The 24556-nt window shown below is 42.2% G+C and overlaps 1 protein-coding gene across 1 annotated transcript in view; it reads right to left on the bottom strand.

Annotated features, from left to right (window-relative positions):
- LOC309700429 (protein NLRC3-like) overlaps nucleotides 1-24021 on the bottom strand; it is a gene marked incomplete at its 5' end in the record, with an annotated part of 34257 nt that extends 10236 nt beyond the window's left edge. Inside the window, 4 exons of the mRNA XM_082523942.1 lie at nucleotides 2121-2290; nucleotides 10331-10355; nucleotides 10519-10692; nucleotides 22241-24021. Of these exons, the coding sequence (XP_082380068.1) occupies nucleotides 2121-2290; nucleotides 10331-10355; nucleotides 10519-10692; nucleotides 22241-24021 (2150 nt within the window). The remainder of the gene's footprint in view (nucleotides 1-2120; nucleotides 2291-10330; nucleotides 10356-10518; nucleotides 10693-22240) is intronic.
- Nucleotides 24022-24556: the final 535 nt, after the last annotated feature.

Below are 24556 nucleotides of genomic sequence, written 5' to 3'. Positions count from 1 at the left end.
TGTAACAAAGCCATTAATGTGATTCAAAGTGTTCATGGTTTCCCAGCACAACAAATGATTGCACAAGTGTGACTGATCCACTTTCTAATGTGTGTGTAGCCCACACTGTGTCACAGGTGAGTCTGTGTGTCCAGGTTCTATGAGGACAACAGGATATAGTGACTGAGTCCAGCAGCTTAAAGTCTGACTCCATCCTCCATTTAAATAACTCACAGCAACAACTGAATAGCTTTGCCTTTGTGTAGCTGACACTTCATTTTAATGTCCTTCTATTCTGGTTCATCTGGTCTCAGTTTCTATAAGCACACAGGTTTCATCAGGACTCTATGACCTCAGTGATCTTTGCTGGGCCTTAATGCTCTGAACAAAGCTGCACATCACAAGACCAAATAGAAATGAATCAGTCTTTCATTCTCACTGCTGTTTGACTTCAGCTCTCAATGTCCCACCATAACCCATGGAAAGAATTACTGTCCATCCAGGCTGCTGAACATGAAGCTGATGAAGGTGGAGTATTGTGAGGGCTGATGGAGATGATGATGATGATGAATCCAGGAGCAGTGGGTGGATGGCAGCATCAGCATGAAGGATCAGTGTGAGAACACATCATCATCCACAAAGGAAACCAGTCTGAGTGTCTGACGCTCTTGTTAGAAAGACGCAGTCCCAGCAGTTAGCTTGTCTGCTAGTTAGCTGAGAGCTAGCTCACTTGTACATTGAATACCAAACTGTGTAAATCAGGGGTGTCAAACATATGGCCCGTGGGCCAAATCCAGCCCATGAGATAATTTCATATGTCAAATATTGATGAATTTTCAGGCTTGCTGATAATCAATGTGAGCACGGCTGAGGTTTTATTCTGATGAGCAAACCATGTGGCCAATCACTTTCAGAGACAGACTGGGATCATACCATTATGTGAAAGAGGACATGTCCCATAGACAGCAAGGGTAGTGGTAGAGACCAGTACACAGAGAAATGGGAGCTGTACTGAAATGCAAGCGTGTCAGGAAAGAGTGAAAAGGCAAAATGAGCAGCATCTGGCTGCATTTCAGTGATATTGGAGACCACAAAGCTGAGTGCAACATTTATACAGGAGATATACAGGAGACGCTGAGAGCAGAACCGATAAAATTAGGAGCTGGCTAAAGTGAGACCCATTTTTATTTCCACCCATTTTCCACTGTGGAGGACAAAAGGTTTCAAACTGGTCCAGGTCTTAAACCTCACGTGTTCTTCCTAATAGCAGTAAATGGATAAAAATAAGGCTTTTATGAAAACACTGAATAAAACTTGCTGCCTTTAAAAAGACTAAATGTACAGTTCAGTATTGAATACTACATAAAATAAACTATATATAAAGTGTGTCTGAATGGCAGAGATGCAGAAATATGTGCATGTAGCACAGAGCCACGGCTCAGTGTCTGAATGAGTCTCACAGACCTGAATGTGCTGTTGAAGCCATTTATAATTATAACGTAATTCTTTACTCGTTTGATCTGCTCCTTACCACAAGCCACCAGACGTGGAAGGTTTTGGACTTTTAACTATATTTTCTGAAGTTTTACAACTTTTCTTACTGTTAAAAACCTCATTATGGCCGTTCATGCTGTACAAAGTAATTAGACATGTGTGGTATCTACAGAAACGTCAGAATCTCAGCTAAAAGTTCACAAAACCATCTCAACAACCACCAAACAGCTGAAACAGCAGGTGAACAGATCACACAAAAAAGATGTAAACACAAATCCCCCTGATCATCTGTTTTTTAAACATGAAGCGTCGTTTTGGACGTTCATTTACTGCTGGTTCAGTGAATTTTGGTTGGACAGTGATGAAACCTGCAGCCTCAGAATCTGTGAGAAGTCTGCTTTCAGCACGCAACTGCATTGTTGTGTTGTGTGCTGTGGATCCACCTCTGCAAACTCATCACTGTTTCACCATCATGTTTCTACTTAGACAATAACAAAGGAAGCAGTTCCCAGGAACTACTTCCTGTCTTGTTAACATAAGAGTATGTTGCCCTTCAAAGCACCTCCACTTCTCCTCTTATTAGAGGACTGCCTTATTATTAATCTGCTAATTCTGTCAGTTGATGAAAGAAAAATGCTTGATCTCACCTGAGAGTTTCCAGTGTACAGCGTGGACTCTTCAGTCCTTCAGACAGAAGCTTCACGCCTGAATCCTTCAGGTTGATGTTACTCAGGTCCAGCTGTCTCAGATTAGAGGTCTGAGAGCTGAGACCTGAGGCCAGAGCTTCACAGCTTCTCTCTGACAGGTCACAGTGACTCAGTCTGAAAAATAACAGATAAACAATTACAAAAATAAAACACTTATGTTGAAGTGTAATGAGATACTATTATATTTAGCAATATTTCATCTTGTTTTGTCAGGAAACTGAGCACTGATGCAGAGCAACATGTGGAGAGAATCAGAGGAGAAGAAGTGAAGAGAGAACAGCAGTAAAACAACACTGAATTGTTCAGTGTTCTTTTGATATCAACAAAATGTGTCAAATTTCTTTATTTTGTATTTGTTTTAGTAGAATTGATGATTATCACTTAGATAACAACCACAGGCCAGGTCTAAATTGCACTTTGGTGACAGTTACACCCAGAAATATTTCAGAAACGTGGACAATTTGTGCTCCATTGTATTCAGTATTGAACAAACTGAGTACCGATGACCACTTAATATTTTTGATATTTTATTTGAGTTGTTCCACCTGATCTGTGTTAACTAGAATAAACATTTAAAAGCTAAAGCTATGATCACATATGTACTTACAGAGCTTTGTTGGAGGCTTTGACCACTGGCAGCAGCCTCAGAAGAGCCTTTTTAAAGGCTCATGTTCTCACTTAGATCACTTTATAGCTGTATATCTCAGATTTCTGTAAAGTTATTTATTTCATATTCTGTATAGTTTTTCATATTTATATCCTGTTCATAGCCTGTACATAGCTTTTACTCACTACAGCCTGTACATACTTAGTTATAGAATATTCACAACATACTTCATACCGTGTACATTATAACATACCATAATAGACCCATTTCTGTAATATACTTACATATCTATACTATTGCTAATATATATTGTAATATATCTATATCACTAAAGCACTTCTGGATGGATGCAAACTGCATTTCGTTGCCCTGTACCTGTGCATGTGCAATGACAATAAAGTTGAATTCTATTCTAATTCTATTCTATTTATTTCTACTTACATTTCATTCTGGGAAAAATGAGGATTACTTTGAAAATGGGAAGTATTTTTCCCAAAAATCAGCCCTGGATTAGTAAATCACTCCAACATGTTCTCAGGCAGAAGAAGCTGTCTTGTTATGAGGGAGAGAAGAAAAGCAGCTAAAATCAGGTGTAAAAGTAAAGCAGAGGATGAGCTGAATAAAGGACACTCAAGGCTGGCTTGGAAAGGAATGAAGTCCATGGTGGGGATGCAGAACAAGGAGCAAAGATGAATGTGATGCTGAATCAGCAGAAGACTTGGACTCATTGGATTCCAGCTTTTTTTTTTATTGACATTTTAGAATCACTATACAATACCATCAACTTCAGCTATCTTTCAGTACATATATTTTTTTTAATTTTTTTTCTATATTTAAACAACTAAAATATCCATACAATAAGAATGAAAGAAGAAGAAGAAAAGAAAAAGAAGCAAAACAGGAAACAACATAAATAAAAAATACATAAGGAAAAAGAAAAAGGAAAGAAAAATAAATAAATAAATATAGGGAGTGTGTTTTTGTTTCCATTAATGTAACTAATTTTTCCTCTAGTCTTCTAGTAGTTAACAAAGTCAAAATCTAATGCAAAAGCAAAAACTAATTAGTCTGCCTTCCTCCATTACCATACATAAAGCTGTTAATCCTTTATATGTCCAATCTTTGAATCTGGTGTCCAATTTATTTGGAGCAAAATGTGTGTCATATGCACACCACTTAAGAACTGCTATATCCTCTTCTAGTTTATATTCTTTTATTACTGTTTCCCAAATTTTAAAAGTCAACTTGATCCATGGATTTTCAATAGTTTTTATTGAATTTTGCAAGCTTCTGTCTGCTATAATAGCTTGTATGGGGATGGAGGTCAGACTCTCCTCAATAACTTTCCATTGAGCGTCATATGAAGGATTACATCAGCATATCATAGGCCTTAATTGTGCTGCCCAATAATATTCCCTAAGAGAAGGTAAGCCCCACCCCCTTTTCCTTTGTTAAGTTGTAGGGTTTTAAATCTAATTCGGGGCCTTTTTCCTTGCCATATGTATCTTGACAAAATTTTATCCCATTCATTAAACTGTTTCTGGTTAATTTCTATTGGTAATGTTTGAAATAAATATAATAATTTAGGAAGAATATTAATTTTAATTGAGTCTATTCTCGAATATAAACTTAAATATGGAATTAGATTCCATCTCGCTATATGTTCCTTAATTTTTTTCTGTATTGGTAAATAATTTCGTTCTAATAGTTCTGTAAGATCCTTAGGTATTATGACTCCTAGATATTTAAAGTACTCTGTTTGCCATGCTAATTGATACTTATTTTTAATTTCTTCTGATGGAATATAGTTGTACTTAAGCAATTGTGTTTTACTCATATTAACCCTATATCCAGATAGTCGACCAAAGTATTCAAATGATTGCATTAATTTAGGTAAAGAGTTTGATGGTTGACCCAAAAATATTAAAATATCATCTGCATAGCAGGCTAATTTATGCTCCTTTTCATGGATATTAATACCTTCTACTTCTTTATTTTGTCTTATATATTGAGCCAATGGTTCCAGATATAACACAAATAATAATGGTGAGCACGCACAGCCCTGCCTTGTTCCTCTTTGCAGCTTAATACTATTTGATAGGTAGCCATTAATTTTAATCCTTGCCGTAGGGTTATCATAAAGTGCCTGTATTGTCTTAATTATATTTTCGTGAAAGCCAAATGTATGCAAGACTCGGTAAAGAAAGTTCCAATTAACTGAATCGAATGATTTTTCTGCATCGATACTGATTACCATTGCTTCTATTTTATTCTTTTGAATATGATTAATAATTTGTAATGTCCGTCGCACATTATCTTGTATTTGGCGCTCTCGAATAAAACCTGTTTGATCATTATGAATTAGATTAGGTAAGAACTTTTCTAATCGTCGAGCCATGATAGATGTAAACAGCTTGTAATCTGTATTAAGAACACATATTGGTCTATATGACGCACATTCTAATTTATCCTTGTTTTCTTTTGGGATGGCAGAGATAATTGCTTCTTTCCAGCTAGAAGGTACTTGAGCCTTCTTTAGGATCCAATTCATTGTTAGAAGCATCACTGGTATTAATTCTTCTTTTAGCTCCTTGTACCATTCTGCCGTATATCCATCTGATCCTGGAGATTTATTTCTGTTAACTTTACTTATTGCTATTCTTAGTTCCTTTTCTGTTATATCTTCAATCAAAGTTTTATTCTGTTCTTCATTCAGTACTGGTAAATCAAGAGAATCTAAAAAACTGTTAATTTCAACTATACTACTCTCTGTGTTATTAGCATACAGAGTCTTATAAAATGTTTCAAATGCACTCTGAACTTCTATTGGTTTATTTTTTATTAGTTTTGTCACTGGATGTTTAATTTTGTGAACTGTATTATCTGCTATTTTCTTTTTTAGTTTCCAGGCTAATACATTCATTGCTTTTGATCCTCCCTCATAATACCTTTGTTTAAGAAACATTAATTTTTTTTAAATTTCATATGTGGTCAAATCATTTATTTCATTTCTTGCTTTCCTAATTTCCTCCAATATATCCTGAGATGTTTTTCTTTCATGCCTTTTCTCTAATTCTTATTTTGTAGCTCTTCTAATTTCTTATTTCTCATCTTTTTCTTATAAGAGGATATTGCTATAATTTTCCCTCTCATGACAGCTTTTAAGGCATCCCACAGTATAGGAGGAGACACCTCACCATTGTCATTAGTTTCCATATAGAAGTGAATCTCTTTCTTAATTTGTCCTTTAAAGTGAGGATCATTCAGTAAGCTTGAATTTAATTTCCAATTATTGAGTTTTGGTTGCACGTTTAAATCAACAGACAGGTATACTGGTGCATGATCGCTTAACTCTATTGCTCCAATTGCACAAGTGTTTATTTTATCTTTATTTTTCCCAAAAGTTATGAAATAATCTATTCTTGTGTATAACGAGTGCGGTGAGGAAAAATAAGTATAATCCCTTTGGTAGGGATGCAAGTCTCTCCATATATCAATTAGTCCCACCTCCTTCATCAATGTATTTATATTCTTAATTAATGTTTTAGTATTCTGTGCTTTTCTATTGGAAATATCTAGCTTTGGTTGTAGATGTATATTTAAATCTCCTCCGCAAATTAGGAAACCTACTGTCTCTGTTACCATCACATCTATAATTTTCTTAAAGAAATAAATATCGCTTCCAGGGGGTGCATATATATTTAACAACGTGACTGGGTTCCCCTCAATGTTTCCCCTTACCAAAATATAACGTCCCTCTTTATCACTTATCTCGGATATTTTTTCAAAGAGTAATTTGCTTGATAACAGGATAGCCACTCCTCTCCTTCGTCCAGTTTTATAGGAAGAGGAGAAAACTGTTGTATAACCCATTCTTTTCAGTTTTTCATGCTCCTTACAGTCTAGATGGGTTTCCTGTGGATACACTATTTGTACTTGTTCTTTCTTCATTTTAGTTAAAATTTTATTACGTTTAATTGGATTCGACAGGCCATTTACATTATATGATATGATTTTTACCTTATCTTTAAGCATACCCTTACTATTTGAATATTATTAATGTAACAACGACATGTACCATCAGACCACTCCCTAAACATACATAAGCAAACATTAATATTAACATTAAAGCTGTATAAAACAACAGCTACAGAAATAAGCTTTATTTGGTCAAAGAAAAAAAAAAAAAAAGACTTCCAACTGTGTGGTCCCCGATATGACCCTAAGTAAGCCCCGATAAAAGAGGGGGCTTCGAGGGGGGCCTCTCTCACCTCTATGTGAGACAGGGCCTTCCTTAGCCAGCAGGCCAATGTCCATTCTACTAATAGCATAGGTAGCACGTCCGCCTATTTTCAATTTCTGCATTGCCACTTCAGCATATTATTTCGAGATAAGAAGTCTTTACCAGTGTATATGGCTATAGCTTGATTCCAGCTTTGATATCATTGATTTCAATGAAGAGCTTTGTGATTGTAGCAAAGGGCTGGTAGCTCTGAGAGTCCCACTGATGAGGCGTTTGTGAAGGTTCGCAGTTATCTAAAGAGCTTAGAAAAAAAGGCATCTGGACTTCTTTAAGTTTTTTGAAGACGTTTCGCCTTTCACCTCTCATCCAAGAAGCTTGTTTTGTTCTAGGGTCAAATGGTGGAGAGTCCCAGATTAGCCTGTGTACAAACAGACTTCAGCCATATGAGAGTGAGTGTGAGTGAATGAGAGCACACACAGGACACTCTGATCTCTGAATGTGTGTGACGCAGTGAAAAAGAGGATTGTACTGGATATACTGTGACTGACAAACAGAGTTTAAAGAGAAAGGTGTTTGGATTAAAATGGATTATGCTAAAGTGAACGTGCTAATGAAATCTGAACTGACTGAAATGTGAAGTGAAGATAATTCAGATGTAAAAGAGAGAGAAACTGATAATAAGGTGGGGCTGGAGATCAGTGAAGGGCATGTAAACACCTGATTGGTTGAGTAGATATCAGATCGACAGTTTCACAGTTTTCCCTGTGGATTATAACTTTAAGAAGATGTGACATTCATCAAGGAATCCTGCTCTCCGGATTATTTCCATGAACACTGAGCTGGATCACATCTACAGTGCTGGAAGTGCCCGTCTCACCACCAACCTCTCTGTGCACATTCACTTTTCAACCCTTTGTGAGACACTAAAGGTGTAAATCTGAGTATTTATCTATGTTAGTGCGAACACCTCTAATAGGTTGGTTTAGTCTTTCCAAGTCATATCTTCCCTTAGATCTGCGGTCCAGGCTCCTAAAATCATCCTAGTTTAACAAGCACTACAATCTAGAGGAGAGCTGCACTAACAGGTGTGACAGATGAGATCTGACCTGCAAGGATACTCATGTTTATGTATATCAGGACAAGCAGGGAAGACCTGGACATCAACTCTGTCAGGCTGCCTGAGTCCTCTCACCCACAACAGCTCATCAACTCTAAACAGGAATGAGCAGCTCATTTCAAAATAAAAGGTTGGAATTGTAAAGAAAACAAACAGAGCTCATAAACTGAAACTGATTTCATTTTTTCAGCTGGAACATTTTAGTTGTTCCTTTTTCAATACATACATAATTATATTTACAGTAAGTCTTATCAATCCCCTTTTCCCTGCCAGTCACCGCCAATGTTCCCTCTAATGTTTCATGTGTCTGAGCGAACACACAAACTCCCTGAGCGTCCCTTGGACCACTGTGAGCAACAGCAGACATGTGCACTGTGGTCACGCCAGCATCTTATCCATCCAAGTTACATGGTTTATTAAAGTAATCAAATTACAGCATTTACATTTATGTTAGACTACTTTTAATTAACTGCTTTAGCCCACTTACAATGAAAATTAAAAACAACCTCGTTCATGACCTGTAGCATGTTAACACTATTGGAAGTAAAAATAACTTGAACTCCAATTTTGAAAACACAACTTTATTTTTTCTATTTTTATAAAGCTCTGACTTGTATTATGAGTCTGTGGTCTGGGAGAGAGTCTGTAACTCTGTCTGCAACATACAGGATATAATGACCAATGTTGGGCAATTAATTATATAGTTACTTCTTCAAAAAAGTAACTGAGTTTTGCAAACAACAAAGTTTGTTGCAATAAACACTGAATACTATCATTGTTATAAACAACAATACTATTCAGGAAGAAAACCAAACATTGTAGATATTTTATAATAACTCTGGTTTTACGTGGCCGATCAACACAATTTAAAAACTGGTATAAAGTCCTCACTTTGTCCGTCAGTTGCTCCGTCTGTCCTGCTCACATCTCCAATGGTTGTACACGTTGTCATTAACGTGGCTTCACCTCATCATCAGCCACTTTGCTCGCTATAACACCGGTGTTGGCACATAAGGACGCTGTCATAGCCTGTCAGCGACGTTGATTAGCTGCGTATATACGAATGTGAATCGCGTGATTGGCTGGACTATGGGATAAGGTGGCATCGTTCTAATCCCATATGGGAGCAGCCAGTCACTGACTAACACTGCAGAACAGAATTGTTGAAGATTTAATTTTAATTTCAATTGAGATTTGATTTTTTTTTTTTGTGTGCAACACAGATTTTCTGTGCAGAGACGTGCCAGCAGGGCGCAGTTGCACGAGCGCAGCTTAGAGGGAACATTGGGCACCACCACAGTTCACTTCAACAAAACTTTACTTCAGATTTGTTTTCATGTTTTGATCCAGTGATGAGAGCCGTTTCCCCCATGTCCAGTCCTTGTACTAAGCTAGGCTAAACATGTCCAGGGCCTGTCTCTGTGCAGCTTTTAATCTGATGTTAATAAGGTAGAAATGGAGGAAGAAGAAAATGACTTCATCAATCAACATGCAGCTACCAACCCAAATGGTGAGGTGGTGGTTAGTTATTACTGTTGTTTCTGATCCCCTACATTATCCTACATTCAAATATATTCTCCAGCTACAATAGTGTTTGTGTTCCTAAAAGGATTTCATGAATGTGTTATTGTTCATGTCACATCTGTATGAAACAAAGAGGAAGTGAGGTTTATCCTTCATGATCACAAACTGTTCCATGTAAACCTGAGATCTGTGTGGAGCAGCTGACCTGTACGATGTGCTCAACACAAACATTATTTACCATCAGTTACTGTGTGACTGAACCACGTGGGTGTATGAAACATCGCTTTCAGTTTTGATAGCACATGGCAACATTCAGACGTGAATCTATACAGTAACACTTTGATTTGTTATAGTGAGGAGACTGTTGAAGGAACGATGAGGGGAAACTGTAACAGCAGCAACAGAAACCAGGAGACAAAGCTGAGGTCTGGGTTCCTCTATGCTACACACAGCCTCCTGCTCCTGGACTTTAGAAAACACATAAATGTCTGCAAGTACACTTACTTCAGAAACTCTATTAAACTCATTACAAGTTTACTTCAGCTTTAAATTACTCACAACATCAGCACACACGAGTAAACAAAGTAACTCACAGCTACTGTTCAAGTTTAGTCATCTTTAATACAAATATACCTCATTATTATGAATCTCACAGCTACCTGCTCATTGAACTGAACAATAATTCTGTTTGACCATTAAAACAAAATATGTGACTGTAAAAAAATCTTCAGACAGTAATTAAGAATCTCCTAAGCAATCCAAAGATAAAGAAAAGTTCACCTGCCAATTCTATAAAGCTTGGTTGTTTGTACAATAATATCATTTAATGATATGTTTGGATCCTGACCTGAGAGTTTCCAGTGTACAATGTGGACTCTGCAGTGCAGCAGACAGAAGTTTCACCCCTGAATCCTGCAGGTCATTGTTACTCAGGTCCAGCTCTTTCAGACTAGAGGATTGGGAGTTGAGAACTGAGGACAGAGCATCACTGCTTCTCTCTGAGAGGTTACAGCCACTCAGTCTGGAAGAAAACAAACAAACAATTAAATCAGTCAAATGAAACATTTTTAATGCCAGCATGCAATACAATTATTGGTTAACTAAATAGCCTCATTAAAACACAACTCTTCTTCTATAGCAGCACTTACTCCTTGTAAGCTCCACCTGCTCCACCATCTGAGTCAGAAGACATGAAAACAAACTGTAAATCTAGTAGAAACATGATTGGAAATCTTCTCAGATCCATTTGTACATTTAGAGCCTGATCCTGAAATATAGCAGCACGGACATTCACAGCAGCAAAGGGTTCTTGCTGATCTGACCTGGCTTGGCCCTGGCTTATTGAAGATTAAAGAAAGCAGAATCAGCTGTTCAAACCCCACAAGGCTGCCCGCTGTGACTGAAACAATGGGACGGGTCGTGACTTCTCAAAATGGGCTCATTGAACGCAGCACGGATAAGATCTTGAAGAAGCTCATGGCGGTCGTGAGTTCTCAGACTTTGCTCTTTGAGCGCAAAACTGATAACCTCTCGGAGAAGCTCGTGGCTCTCCAACGGGAGATTGAGAGACGAGTGACGGACTGTTAGATCAGCTGTGAAATTGACATGCAGTTGTTCGCACCAAAGAAAGCCACCATCATCTCATGCGGCTAACATACCGGCACCAGCTGTGGTCTCAAGGCTGGAGCTGAACATAACAAATCTCACCCTGATAACAGACGGTGTTTAGACTGTTCCTTCCCATCCTAAGCATGCTTATCCCCTCCCGGTGCAGACGGTGGGTCGAGGGGACCAGCGCAAATGCTGCAGGCCCGGGTGCGCTGTCTACACCGGCTGTCTCTCACCTTTTACCCATCCCTGTTGCTTGTCATGTGTTTCTATGGCGCATTAAGAGTTTTCATGTGCTCTGCGCTAAGGTCATTTTTTGTCTGTTCTCAAACTGATCTCCCTGTTGGAGCTCAGTCTGGGAGGAGTTCTTTTTTCTCCTCATCTTTCCTGATGTTGTGCATTTTCTGCTGTTTGGTTCCGGGTCGCTGCTCTAGCGGCTAACCGGCCAGCTACCTAGCCTGACCCGTCTCTCCAATGTGATGTTTGTGTATTGTATGTACGGTTGGAAAGCTCAGTATCCTAACTGCCCCTTGAAAATAAATACAGTGTTCTGAATCTGAAAAGATTACAGAAGACGACTCTGTTCAGTAAATATTACGCTCATGCTGTCAAGAAATACCAAAGGTAGGTAAAACGCTGGTTGTTGCAGCCATCCAGTATGACATGCTTTGTACTGTCCTGCTGCAGTTTGTGGCACCTGGTTAATGAGTTGTGAAAGATGATGAAAAAACACTTCACTCAATGTTTGTCTTCTAAACTGGATGTAATTTGGGCAGCCGATAGTTTTTCTTAATCTATCCCAGCTGCAAATAGGAACACAACAAATAACTAACTTTACCCACTTGGATCCTTATCATTCAAGATTGTGAAAAGATTCTCTACTCAGAGAATACTGGTGATGTTAGATGAGAGAGATGGAAGATGATGAAGGGGAAGAGTTTTCAGAACTTGAGGCCTTTTGTCTTCACTGTACAGGACAAAGAAGACAGGAAGGGAGGGAGAAGTGAGGAGAATAACACACAGGAAATGGTCTTGGGCAGACTCAAACCAGGCCCTGGAGTCACGACTCTAACCTTCAGTGCATGGGTCACCTGCTCAGCCAGGTAAGCTACAGCAGTCAGCAGTGTGTGAGTTAATTTGAAGACAATGATGACTATAAGTCAGGTAAAAAAAAAAAATACTATCATCAACCAACAAGGGGAAAACAGTGAGCTTGAATGGCCAAGCTTTGACCAAGGGTGGCTCACTCCTCGGTCTTCTTGCCCAAGGAGTGAACCACCCTGCATGGCTATCAATGTGGTGCAACCAAGGCCATCATACAGTACAGGCCATCCAAGCTGATTTTAACTTTTCCTCCCAGATACCACCTTAGAAATCATCTAGATTAGGATATGTTGGCTGTTCTAGATCCAATCACAACAAACAGAGAGCTGTTGTGTGTCCAAGGTGAACAGGAAGAATATATACATGCATAAAGTCAATAAAGTCAGAAGGTTTGCTTTAGACTGTGCTGCAGTTTATCATCAAAGACAAACAGGCACCGTGCTGCCAACAAATGGCATCAAGTCTGACTTTAGTTTACTTTTTTTGTTCTTTTTTTTAATCAAGATTAAATTTTATAGCAACCACAGCAGAGATGACCAGGGAAGGTGTGCTTGAGGGGATATAGCTACAACAGCTGGTTTCAGACTGAAGAACTGAGGTGCTGCACCCAAGTCTGCAGGTTCAGGGAGGGACAAACATCTGCTGCAACCAGATTGGAGTGAGAGGAGAGAGCAGGCCAACAACAACAAAGAAACAACAAACACACTGTGGAAGACCGAAGCAGAGTTTAGTTTAAAGTGGAACTAAGGATGTTTCTCTGGCTGCCAGGATTCACTGAGTAATTCAAATGCTTTCTTTAATGCAGGACCCACCATGCATGTAAAAGCAAGTGTTTCACCAACATTTGTGACTAAAAATAGACCTGCAGTAGAAATGTATCTAGGAGCATGTGTAACCCACATAAAAATAAAAAGAACTGGGTCTATAACTAGATTGGAATCTTAAATTCCAACCGGAGCGTGTCCGTGAAGGCATCGTGACGCGTCATGACGCACGCCACGCCACGAGTCTGCACATGCCTGTTGTGACCAATCACATTCGCGAGGCACCGATATATGCCTTCCGGGTTGTCGTCTCAAAAAGACGCGGGGGAGAGGCGTTAGCGGATGGAAGCAACAGGTACGTAGGGCGAGCGCTTTTCGCTGTTTACTATCTTGGCTTGTTTTTGAATTAATTGTGGATTGCGTTCAACAGTATTTTTGATACCGCCGCGGGTAGATGCGTGGGGCTCGTATGTGACATCGCACGTAGTGAATGGTGAGTTAAGCCTGAATGTTTGTTTGTATTTGTAACCTGTATCAGTATGCCAGTGCTATTAGCTGATGGGATAGCTGAGGCTTACTGCATTACTACTACTCTCACTTTACGTGGCTGTAGTTTTGTTATTTGAGATTGTCATTTATTTTAAATCATTATAATGGTTGGATATGTATTTGTTGTATTTTCTCATGGATTTTATTGTGTACACTGGAACTAAAGTTAGCTTGGGAAATTTAGATGAATTTTGCTAATAGTGGTTCTGTGATTATAGTGCAGGCTAGTGGTGCTCTGGAGAGACCACAGCGACACCACTACTTTGGATGGCGAGCTAGGCCCAACGAGCCAGAACCCCAGCTACAACTTCCTGCGGTCTGGTAGGAGGCTGCTGCGGCCTACACTCTCCCCTCTTGGTTTTCAGTCCCCCAAATCTCACTTCCGAGATTTCAGTTTTGGAATCTTAGTGCTGATCATCATACTTCCAATTTCAACCTGTCTAGACTGTCATACGCGTTGGACTTATATCACTCATGAAATAAACTTTATGGACATTGTTTGCCAGAGGTTGGACGAGGTTGCTGCACTGCCGTGCAGCGGATATTTTACAAGCTTGAATTGTTTTATCTTTTCTTGTCTGCAGATTTTGTAAATATTGGTGTTTGGTAATTGCACTTTATTTTCACTATAAATAACAATTGTAATCACAATATCTGTGGTTGTACGTTTATTGTACTTCACTCACCTCCTAGAGCCGAATCTGATATCTTCTGAATTAGCCGAACTACTCATAACCAACTTAAATTATTTTAGCTTATGTACTTGCTACATAAGACAAATTAGTGGCGAGCCAGCCAGGAGGTTGTGTCAAGTATAATATTGTTGTGTACATTCAGTCTCACTATCTCACCATATTACTATGAACATGGACTTGTTGGAGTCATTAGGTGTTAAAATACCAAACGCGGTGTCAGTGGCGTCCCCGCATATGAGGTTGAGGAGGTTGAAGATTTTCTTCTCCAGTATGGTGCTATTGAACGCTCCGTGCCAATAAACTCACCCGGCTCTGAGTTTAATAATATGCTCGTTGTTGAGTTTAAAACGGGGTCTGCTTTTGATTTTTTGGGTCCGATTCTGCCATATGCATTTAAGCCCTCAGATAAAGAATATCATATAAAAAGCTTGTCTAAAATCTATGCGGCTACTGTCGGGTGCACAAAGACTAAGACTTATTTAGCTGACTTAAAACAAGTAGCAAAACTGTCTGGTCAGGATTTTGCTGAAGTTCTCCAAGAACTAATGACCCAAATAAATGGAGCTGTTTCAGAACTGCGCCCAGGAAAACCAGAAGGGCTCAAGCAGGAATGTACTGCCACATCTGAACACAAAACGGCTGCTACTCCGGATCAACAAACCCACAACACGGCTATTCCTGTCACTTCTTCAGCTACCCTACATCCTACAACAACAGAAGGACATTCTACCAGCATGTCTGCAGCTGAGTTGAATCCACCTGAAGTACAGAGGTATGTTGTGGAGCATATAGTAAAGAGCGAAGATGTAAACATACGTTCATCTCATAAGCTGCGCATGTTTTCTGGGAGAATACAACACCCACAGCATGAGGTGGACTATGATACATGGCGCTCTGGAGTGGATCTCATCTTAAAGGATCCAGCCATTTCAGAACTGCGAAGATCCAGACACATCCTTGATAGTCTTTTACCACCTGCAGTGGACATAATCAAGCACCTTAACCCCGACCTACCAGCAGAGACTTATATTCAACATCTTGATTCTGCTTATGGAATTGTACAGGACGGGGAAGAACTTTATGCGAAGTTCATGGACACGCTGCAGAACTCGGGTGAGAAACCATCCGGCTACCTACAGCGACTTCAGGTGGCCCTGAGTTTAGCTGTCAAGCGAGGAGGAGTCAAGCAGAGTGAAGTGAACAGGCACCTGCTCAGCCAATTCTGTAGGGGATGTTGGGATAGCAATCTTATCTCTGAGCTTCAGCTGAAGCAGAGAAAATCCAACCCACCTTCTTTTGCAGAACTGTTACTCCTATTAAGAACTGAAGAAGACAGAGAAGCTAGCAAAACTCTGAGGATGAAGCAACATTTGGGAACACCAAGACACAGAGTTGCAGCTCAAGCTCAGTTCGCAGTAGAAGAAGAAAAGGGGGTCTGTGCTGCGTTGTCCACTCTCACCCAGCAGATGGCGGAGATACAAAAGCAACTTGCCGCCTTAACTGCTTCCCAGTCTCGTCAGTCCTGTACTCCTGTCCCAAAGCAGCACCAGAAGCCAAGAACGGATATACAGGGGAATATATCACCTAACCCTAAGCCTGGTTTCTGTTTCAGGTGTGGGGAAGATGGACACATTAGACCACAGTGTGAGAACAGACCCAATCCTGCATTGGTCAATGCAAAACGCAAACAGTTCAGTGAAAGGAAACCAAAATGGCAGAAGCGGAATTCATCAACTGGACATTTAAACTAGATACAGTTCCTGTAATGGGACGTACAGGAACTGTGCAGGACCCACATTGTCCCGCAAAGGAGGAAAGGAACAAGGAGGAAATTGTTCACTGTGTAGATCTACACACTTGTCCGAAGGCAACCACAATGTTACCTCATGGGTTAGTTGGGTCAAGATGCACAACAGAGGTGACCCTAGCAGGCCATCCACAGAAATGCCTGCTTGATACAGGATCACAGGTTACTACAATACCTGTATCCTTTTACAACAATCATCTTCATGAACAACAAATTCAACCACTCCGTGATCTTCTCCAGGTGGAAGGTGCTGCGGGTCAAACCATTCCATATCTTGGATACATTGAGATTTCCGTCAAGTTCCCCAGAGATTTTGTTGGTGAAGAATATGAAGTAACAACATTGGCTCTAGTTGTTCCGGACGTACATCCTGACGTTCCCGCTACTGTGCTAATTGGGATGAACACCCTGGAACCCCTGTATGAACAGCATCTTAACCAGCATCCGAGCTATCAGCCTAGCACTCATGGGTACAGAGCGGTGTTGAAAACACTACAGCTGTCACACAAGCAGAAGGAGAATGGCAGCATTGGGAATGTGAGGCTACTAAGCAAAGCTCCAGTGCGTGTTCCGGCCGGCCGCACTATTGTCATCCAGGGCTCTGCCAAAGTTTCCACCCCATTGTTTAGCCAGAGTGTTCTCCTACAGCATCCTGCTTCCACCTTACCTGGGGGTTTGTGTGTCAGCAGTTGTCTCATCAACTTCCCAGTTCTTTCTCCATACAAGGTTCCTGTGGTTATTACGAATGAGTCGGAGCAAGATACCTTCATTCCACCTCACAGTGTCATTGCGGATTTGGAAACCTACCACTGCATCTTGTCTGAACATCGCGTGACCCATCTTCCAGTCAGGAACACTACCACCAGCCTGAACTTTGATTTTGGTGATTCTCCACTGTCACCTGAATGGAGGACGCGAGTCATAGGCAAGCTGAATGACATCTCGGAGGTCTTTTCGCATCATGACTTGGATTTTGGATGTACATCAGCTGTCAGACATCATATTCCACTCCATGACAATACACCGTTCAAGCAACGTGCCCGGCCAATCCATCCACAAGATTTCGAAGCTGTCCGCCGTCACCTGCGTGAGCTCCTGGAAGCCGGCATTATAAGGGAATCATCGTCTCCTTTTGCTTCGCCTATCGTGGTGGTCAGGAAGAAGAACGGTGAGGTCCGGCTGTGCATAGACTACCGGAAACTAAACCTTCAAACCATCAAGGATGCATACCCCTTACCTAATTTAGAGGAATCCTTTTCAGCACTCACTGGTTCTAAGTGGTTTTCAGTGCTCGACCTGAAGTCCGGTTACTACCAGATCCAGATGGAGGAGGAAGACAAGGCAAAGACTGCTTTTGTGACTCCTCTTGGGTTCTGGGAGTTTAACCAAATGCCTCAAGGTGTTACCAACGCCCCAAGCACCTTTCAGCGCTTGATGGAGCGATGCATGGGGGACCTTCACCTAAAGGAAGTGCTCGTTTTCCTGGATGACTTAATCATCTATTCGGACACTCTTGAGGAACACGAACGAAGGCTGCTGAGAGTCCTGAACCGGTTGAAGGAATATGGGCTGAAACTGGCACCGGAGAAATGTCGATTCTTCCAAAAGTCTGTAAAGTACTTGGGTCATATTGTCTCTGAGGAAGGAGTTCAAACAGATCCCGAGAAGATAGAGACCATCAAGACATGGCCGGTTCCCCAGACTCTGAAACAATTGAGATCTTTTCTGTGTTTCGCTGGTTATTACCGCCGGTTTATAAAAGACTATTCCGTCATTGCCAAACCCCTCAATGACCTGACTCGTGGATATTCTCCAGTTCAAAGATCAAAGACCCTGAAAGCTCGCAAGATACCCACCTACAGGCCAAACCAACCCTTCGGGGAGAGGTGGGATACCAACTGTCAAGTTGCATTTGAAACCTCGATTGAGAAGCTTACAACTGCCCCGGTTCTTGGGTTTGCAGACCCGTCTCGTTCATACATTCTGCACACCGATGCGAGTGTGACCGGACTTGGAGCTGTGTTGTATCAAGAGCAAGAGGAGAAACTCCGGGTCATAGCTTATGCTAGCCGCGGATTGTCGCAGAGTGAGAGCCGTTATGCAGCCCACAAGTTGGAATTCCTCGCCCTTAAGTGGAGTGTGACCGAGAAATTCCAAGATTACCTGTACGGGGCAGATTTTACAGTGGTGACGGACAGTAATCCACTGACCTACGTTTTGACAACAGCTAAACTGGACGCTACTGGACACCGTTGGTTGGCTGCATTGTCAACGTACTCCTTTAAACTTCTGTACAGAGCTGGCAAACAGAATTGTGATGCTGATGCGCTTTCGCGGCGACCTTACTCCTGCTCCAATGATGAAGTTTCTAATGACCATGAACTCATTCGTCAGTTCATTTCTCAACACACAGCTGATTCTGATGTCCTCCCGGAAGAGACTGTGAGAGCAATCTGCCAAAGTCATTTGGTCAGAGCCACACGGCCGGGTGACTGCGGTGAGGTTGGCTTCACACTTGTCGAGTCTTTGTCAGTTCAAATGGATACCATCCCTGACAGTTACTGTTCCGAGGACTGTCATCAGCTGCCTGTCGTTTCTACTCTTAACATCAAAGAGAAACAACACTCAGATCCCTGCATTCGAGAGCTTATTCACCAGCTTGAGACTGGGGAGAGGGTTCCACCAACAGCTAGAGCTGAGCTCCCTGAACTTCCGTTCTTGCTCAGAGAATGGTCCAGGTTGGAGCTGGTGGATGGAGTCCTGTACAGGAGGAGACGGGACAATGGAGACCTTTTATACCAGCTTGTCCTTCCAGAGGAGTTGCGGCCATCAGTCCTGAAAAGCCTCCATGAGGATATGGGCCATATGGGGATTGAACGTACACTTGACCTTGTCCGTACGAGATTCTACTGGCCTAAAATGGCAAAGGATGTTGAGCAGAAGATTAAGACTTGTGGCCGCTGTGTGCGCCGAAAAGCCTTGCCGGAAAAAGCTGCTCCACTTGTCAGCATAAAAACATCTCGACCCCTTGAGCTTTTGTGTATGGATTTTCTTGCTCTTGAGCCTGACACTAGTGGCACTCGTGATATCTTAGTCCTGACTGACCATTTCACTAAATTCGCTGTTGCCATTCCAACACCCAATCAAAAGGCAAGAACTGTGGCGAAGTGTCTATGGGAGAATTATATCATTTATTATGGCATTCCTGAGCGAATCCATACCGACCAAGGGCAAGATTTTGAGTCAAGACTAATAAAAGAATTGTGTGAGTTTGCAGGCATTCAGAAGAGCCGTACAACCCCTTACCATCCGAGGGGAAATCCAGTGGAGCGATTCAACAGGACGTTGCTGACAATGTTGGGGACCTTGGAGACAAAACAAAAAACAAGGTGGAAAGAGCATGTGAAACCGCTGGTTCACGCCTATAATTGTACCAGGAATGAGGTTACAGGGTTTACTCCTTACGAACTCATGTTCGGTAGAACACCTCGTCTACCTGTGGACCTGGCGTTCAATCTGCCACTGCGGGAATCCAAGCAAAAGAGTCACTCACAGTACATTAAATCACTGAAATCGAGATTGGAGGAAAGTTTCAGTATTGCCTCCAGTAACGCTACAAAGGCTGCCGATCGAAATAAAGCACGCTTTGACAACCGTGTGATACCATCAGCATTGGAACCAGGTGATCGTGTGCTTGTGAGGAATGTCCGCCTTCGAGGGAAGCATAAACTTTCAGATAAATGGGAGGAAGAAGTTTATGTGGTTGTCCATCGGGCTGGGGACCTCCCGGTCTACAAGGTAAAACCTGAGAACAGCGATGGACCTATGCGGACCCTTCACCGCGACCTCCTCCTTCCATGCGGCTTCCTCACGGGCAGTGAGGTTAACTTGGAATCACCAGAGCAATCGCTTCCGCACAGACCAAGAACTCGGCAGCAGAACCCGGATTTAAATTCCTTCACAGAACCTCTGGTTGAGGATGAGGATACAGGAAGCTTGGTTTCATTATATGTTAATCCTCCAACGTTGCACTTCACTGTGGAAAAACAGAATCATTTTCCAGATTCATCTGACGGTGGGAGCCTAGGACCACTGATTTTGGATCCTTCAGTTGAAGTGGAAGTGCAAGGGGAACCAGCCTCTGTGTCCAGTGTTCTTCCTCCAGCAGGGGAGTCTGGTGGTGAGCAATCTGACTCTGATGTGGAAGACATCCTACTTGAACTTGGTGAAAGTCACCCTGAAAACAGAAATGGCTTACCTGAAAACTTACTTGGAAATGGAGACATAATTGTCGACATTCCTGTCGTTGCTGTTGAAGATTCTCCTGAAGAGTCTAGTGTTATTGAGCAGGACACTGACATAGGTGACGGGCTAAGACGTTCACAACGACAAAGAGCACCACCTGACCGACTTCACTATTTCACTCGTGGCAATCCTCTGATTTCCGTTGTCCAAACGATGTTGCATAGTCTTTCCGATGCATTGGGCCATAATGCTAGCCGTCCTTCATCTGTTCACGTTGTCTAGCGTTTAACATGCGACGGGACGTGCATGGTTAAGGCGGGGAGGATGTAACCCACATAAAAATAAAAAGAACTGCGTCTATAACTAGATTGGAATCTTAAATTCCAACCGGAGCGTGTCCGTGAAGGCATCGTGACGCGTCATGACGCACGCCACGCCACGAGTCTGCACATGCCTGTTGTGACCAATCACATTCGCGAGGCACCGATATATGCCTTCCGGGTTGTCGTCTCGAAAAGACGCGGGGGAGAGGCGTTAGCGGATGGAAGCAACAGGTACGTAGGGCGAGCGCTTTTCGCTGTTTACTATCTTGGCTTGTTTTTGAATTAATTGTGGATTGCGTTCAACAGTATTTTGATACCGCCGCGGGTAGATGCGTGGGGCTCGTATGTGACATCGCACGTAGTGAATGGTGAGTTGAGCCTGAATGTTTGTTTGTATTTGTAACCTGTATCAGTATGCCAGTGCTATTAGCTGATGGGATAGCTGAGGCTGAGGCTTACTGCATTACTACTACTCTCACTTTACGTGGCTGTAGTTTTGTTATTTGAGATTGTCATTTATTTTAAATCATTATAATGGTTGGATATGTATTTGTTGTATTTTCTCATGGATTTTATTGTGTACACTGGAACTAAAGTTAGCTTGGGAAATTTAGATGAATTTTGCTAATAGTGGTTCTGTGATTATAGTGCAGGCTAGTGGTGCTCTGGAGAGACCACAGCAACACCACTACTTTGGATGGCGAGCTAGGCCCAACGAGCCAGAACCCCAGCTACAACTTCCTGCGGTCTGGCAGGAGGCTGCTGCGGCCTACACTCTCCCCTCTTGGTTTTCAGTCCCCCAAATCTCACTTCTGAGATTTCAGTTTTGGAATCTTAGTGCTGATCATCATACTTCCAATTTCAACCTGTCTAGACTGTCATACGCGTTGGACTTATATCACTCATGAAATAAACTTTATGGACATTGTTTGCCAGAGGTTGGACGAGATTGCTGCACTGCCGTGCAGCGGATATTTTACAAGCTTGAATTGTTTTATCTTTTCTTGTCTGCAGATTTTGTAAATATTGGTGTTTGGTAATTGCACTTTATGTTCACTATAAATAACAATTGTAATCACAATATCTGTGGTTGTACGTTTATTGTACTTCACTCACCTCCTAGAGCCGAATCTCATATCTTCTGAATTAGCCCAACTACTCATAACCAACTTAAATTATTTTAGCTTATGTACTTGCTACACATGCATGTGAATATAAAGTATCACAACATCAGGCACATGCAGCCTAAGTGTTTAAACAAAGACTGATAACATAACAGCAGCAGTGATGATCAGAGTTTATGGTGAATCCAGCGTCTCGAGTTCACCGAGTTCTGGAGGCATCAAAGAGGTTACAGTTGTATTGGAGAAATCCCAAAACTTTACAAATTCATACAAAGACAGAAAGCCTGGTGAAATAAATTACTGACACAGTTGGATGTTAAAAGTAAAGACATGAGTACAAATGTACTCACAGAGCTTTGTTGGAGGCTTTGACCACTGGCAGCAGCCTCAGAAGAGCCTCCTCTGAAGCAGAGTATTTCTTCAGGTCAAACACATCCAGATCTTTTTCTGATGACAGTAAGATGAAGACCAGAGCTGACCACTGAGCAGGAGACAGTTTATCTGTGGAGAGACTTCCTGATCTCAGGGACTGTTGGATCTCCTCCACTAGAGAACGATCATTCAGTTCATTCAGACAGTGGATCAGATTGATGCTTTTCTCTGCAGACAGATTCTCACTGAGCTTCTCCTTGATGTACTGGACTGTTTCCTGATTGGTCTGCCAGTTACTTCCTGTCTGTGTCAGCAGACCTCGTAGGAGAGTCTGATTGGTCTGCAGTGAAAGACCCAGGAGGAAGCGGAGGAACAAGTCCAGGTGTCCATTTGGACTCTGTAAGGCCTTGTTCACAGCACTCTGGTGGAGAGATTGTAGGTTTGGTTTGTTAAATAATTTAGATTTCTTGGAGGTTGTTTGTTGTTGTTCCAGCAGATTGAGTCCAGAGTTGATGAAGGTCAGATGGACATGAAGAGCAGCCAGAAACTCCTGAACACTCAGATGGATGAAGCAGAACACCTTGTCCTGGTACAGTCCTCTCTCCTCTTTAAAGATCTGTGTGAACACTCCTGAGTACACTGAGGCTGCTCTGATATCGATGCCACACTCTGTCAGGTCTGATTCATAGAAGATCAGGTTTCCTTTCTGCAGCTGATCAAAAGCCAGTTTTCCCAGAGACTCCATCATCTTCCTGTTCTTTTTATTCCAGTGTGGATCTGTCTCAGTTCCTCCATCATACTTGACCTTCTTCACTTTGGCCTGAACCACCAGGAAGTGGATGTACATCTCAGTCAGGGTCTTGGGCAGCTGTCCTCCCTCTCTGGTTTCCAGCACATCCTCCAGAACTGTAGCAGTGATCCAGCAGAAGACTGGGATGTGACACATGATGTGGAGGCTTCGAGCTTTCTTGATGTGGGAGATGATCCTGCTGGCCTGCTCCTCATCTCTGAATCTCTTCCTGAAGTACTCCTCCTTCTGTGGGTCAGTGAACCCTCTGACCTCTGTCACCATGCCGACACAGTCAGGAGGGATCTGATTGGCTGCTGCAGGTCGTGTGGTTATCCAGAGGCGAGCAGAGGGAAGCAGTTTCCCCTTGATGAGGTTTATCAGCAGCACATCCACTGAGGTGGACTTTCTAGGGTCAGTTAGGATTGTAGTTTTGTGGAAGTCCAGAGGAAGTCGACACTCATCCAGACCATCAAAGATGAACACAACCTGGAAGTCTTCAAAGCTGCAGATTCCTGCTTCTTTGGTTTCAGTAAAGAAACGATGAACAAGTCCCACCAAGCTGAACTTTTCCTCTTTCAGCACATTCAGCTCTCTGAAAGTGAATGGAAATATGAACTGGATGTCCTGGTTGGCTTTGTCTTCAGCCCAGTCCAGGCTGTATTTCTGTGTTAAGACTGTTTTCCCAATGCCAGCCACTCCCTTTGTCAGCACTGTTCTGATTGGTTCAACTCTTCCAGGTGAGGCTTTAAAGATGTCTTCTTGTCTGATGGTTGTTTCTGGTCTGTCTGGTTTCCTGGATGCTGTTTCAATCTGTCTGACCTCATGTTCATCATTGACCTCTGCAGTCCCTCCCTCTGTGATGTAGAGCTCTGTGTAGATCTGATTCAGGAGGGTTGGGTTTCCTGCTTTAGCGATGCCCTCAAACACACACTGGAACTTCTTCTTCAGCTTAGACTTAAGTTTACGATGACAGAGCTGCCATCTCCAGCTGCCTCCCTCTTCCCGCTCCTCCACAACCACCCACACATGCAGGGCCTTGGAGTGGGGGTATGTCACCAGGGTGCAGAGGAGGCTACCCCCCCCCCCCTGTCCCCTTCTGGCTGCCTCTGCCTCAATTTTATCCCACAACTTAGACATTCACATTATTCACACTCTCATTACACATACATATAGGATCTTGGGGGTGGGCACAATCACGGAGTCCAAATCACCATCAGGGTGTATACCTCACCCCTGACGTCGTTGCCCACCTCTCAATTTTAAATACACTTAGTCATTGAGGGTTAGCAGGAGGGACTATGCGCTTACCTGCTGCTCCTTGGCAGGTAGCTCCATGCCCTCCTGGGTTTTAATTGCACCTTAGAACACATATGCATCAACACTACAATGAGCGGGTGGAGGGAGGTTTGGAGTCTTCTCCCACCCCCATTCTCTGCGGCCTGCTGGAGCGGGAGGGCTAGTAGGAGGAGTTGGCCGTCCGACTGCGGTCTGGGGTGTGGGGCCT

The sequence above is a fragment of the Aulonocara stuartgranti genome (assembly GCF_965226115.1).
Source record: "Aulonocara stuartgranti genome assembly, chromosome: 3".
NCBI classification, from domain to species: Eukaryota; Metazoa; Chordata; class Actinopteri; order Cichliformes; family Cichlidae; genus Aulonocara; species Aulonocara stuartgranti.
Note: the sequence above shows the minus strand (reverse complement) of the source record. Positions and strands in the feature narration are given on the sequence as shown.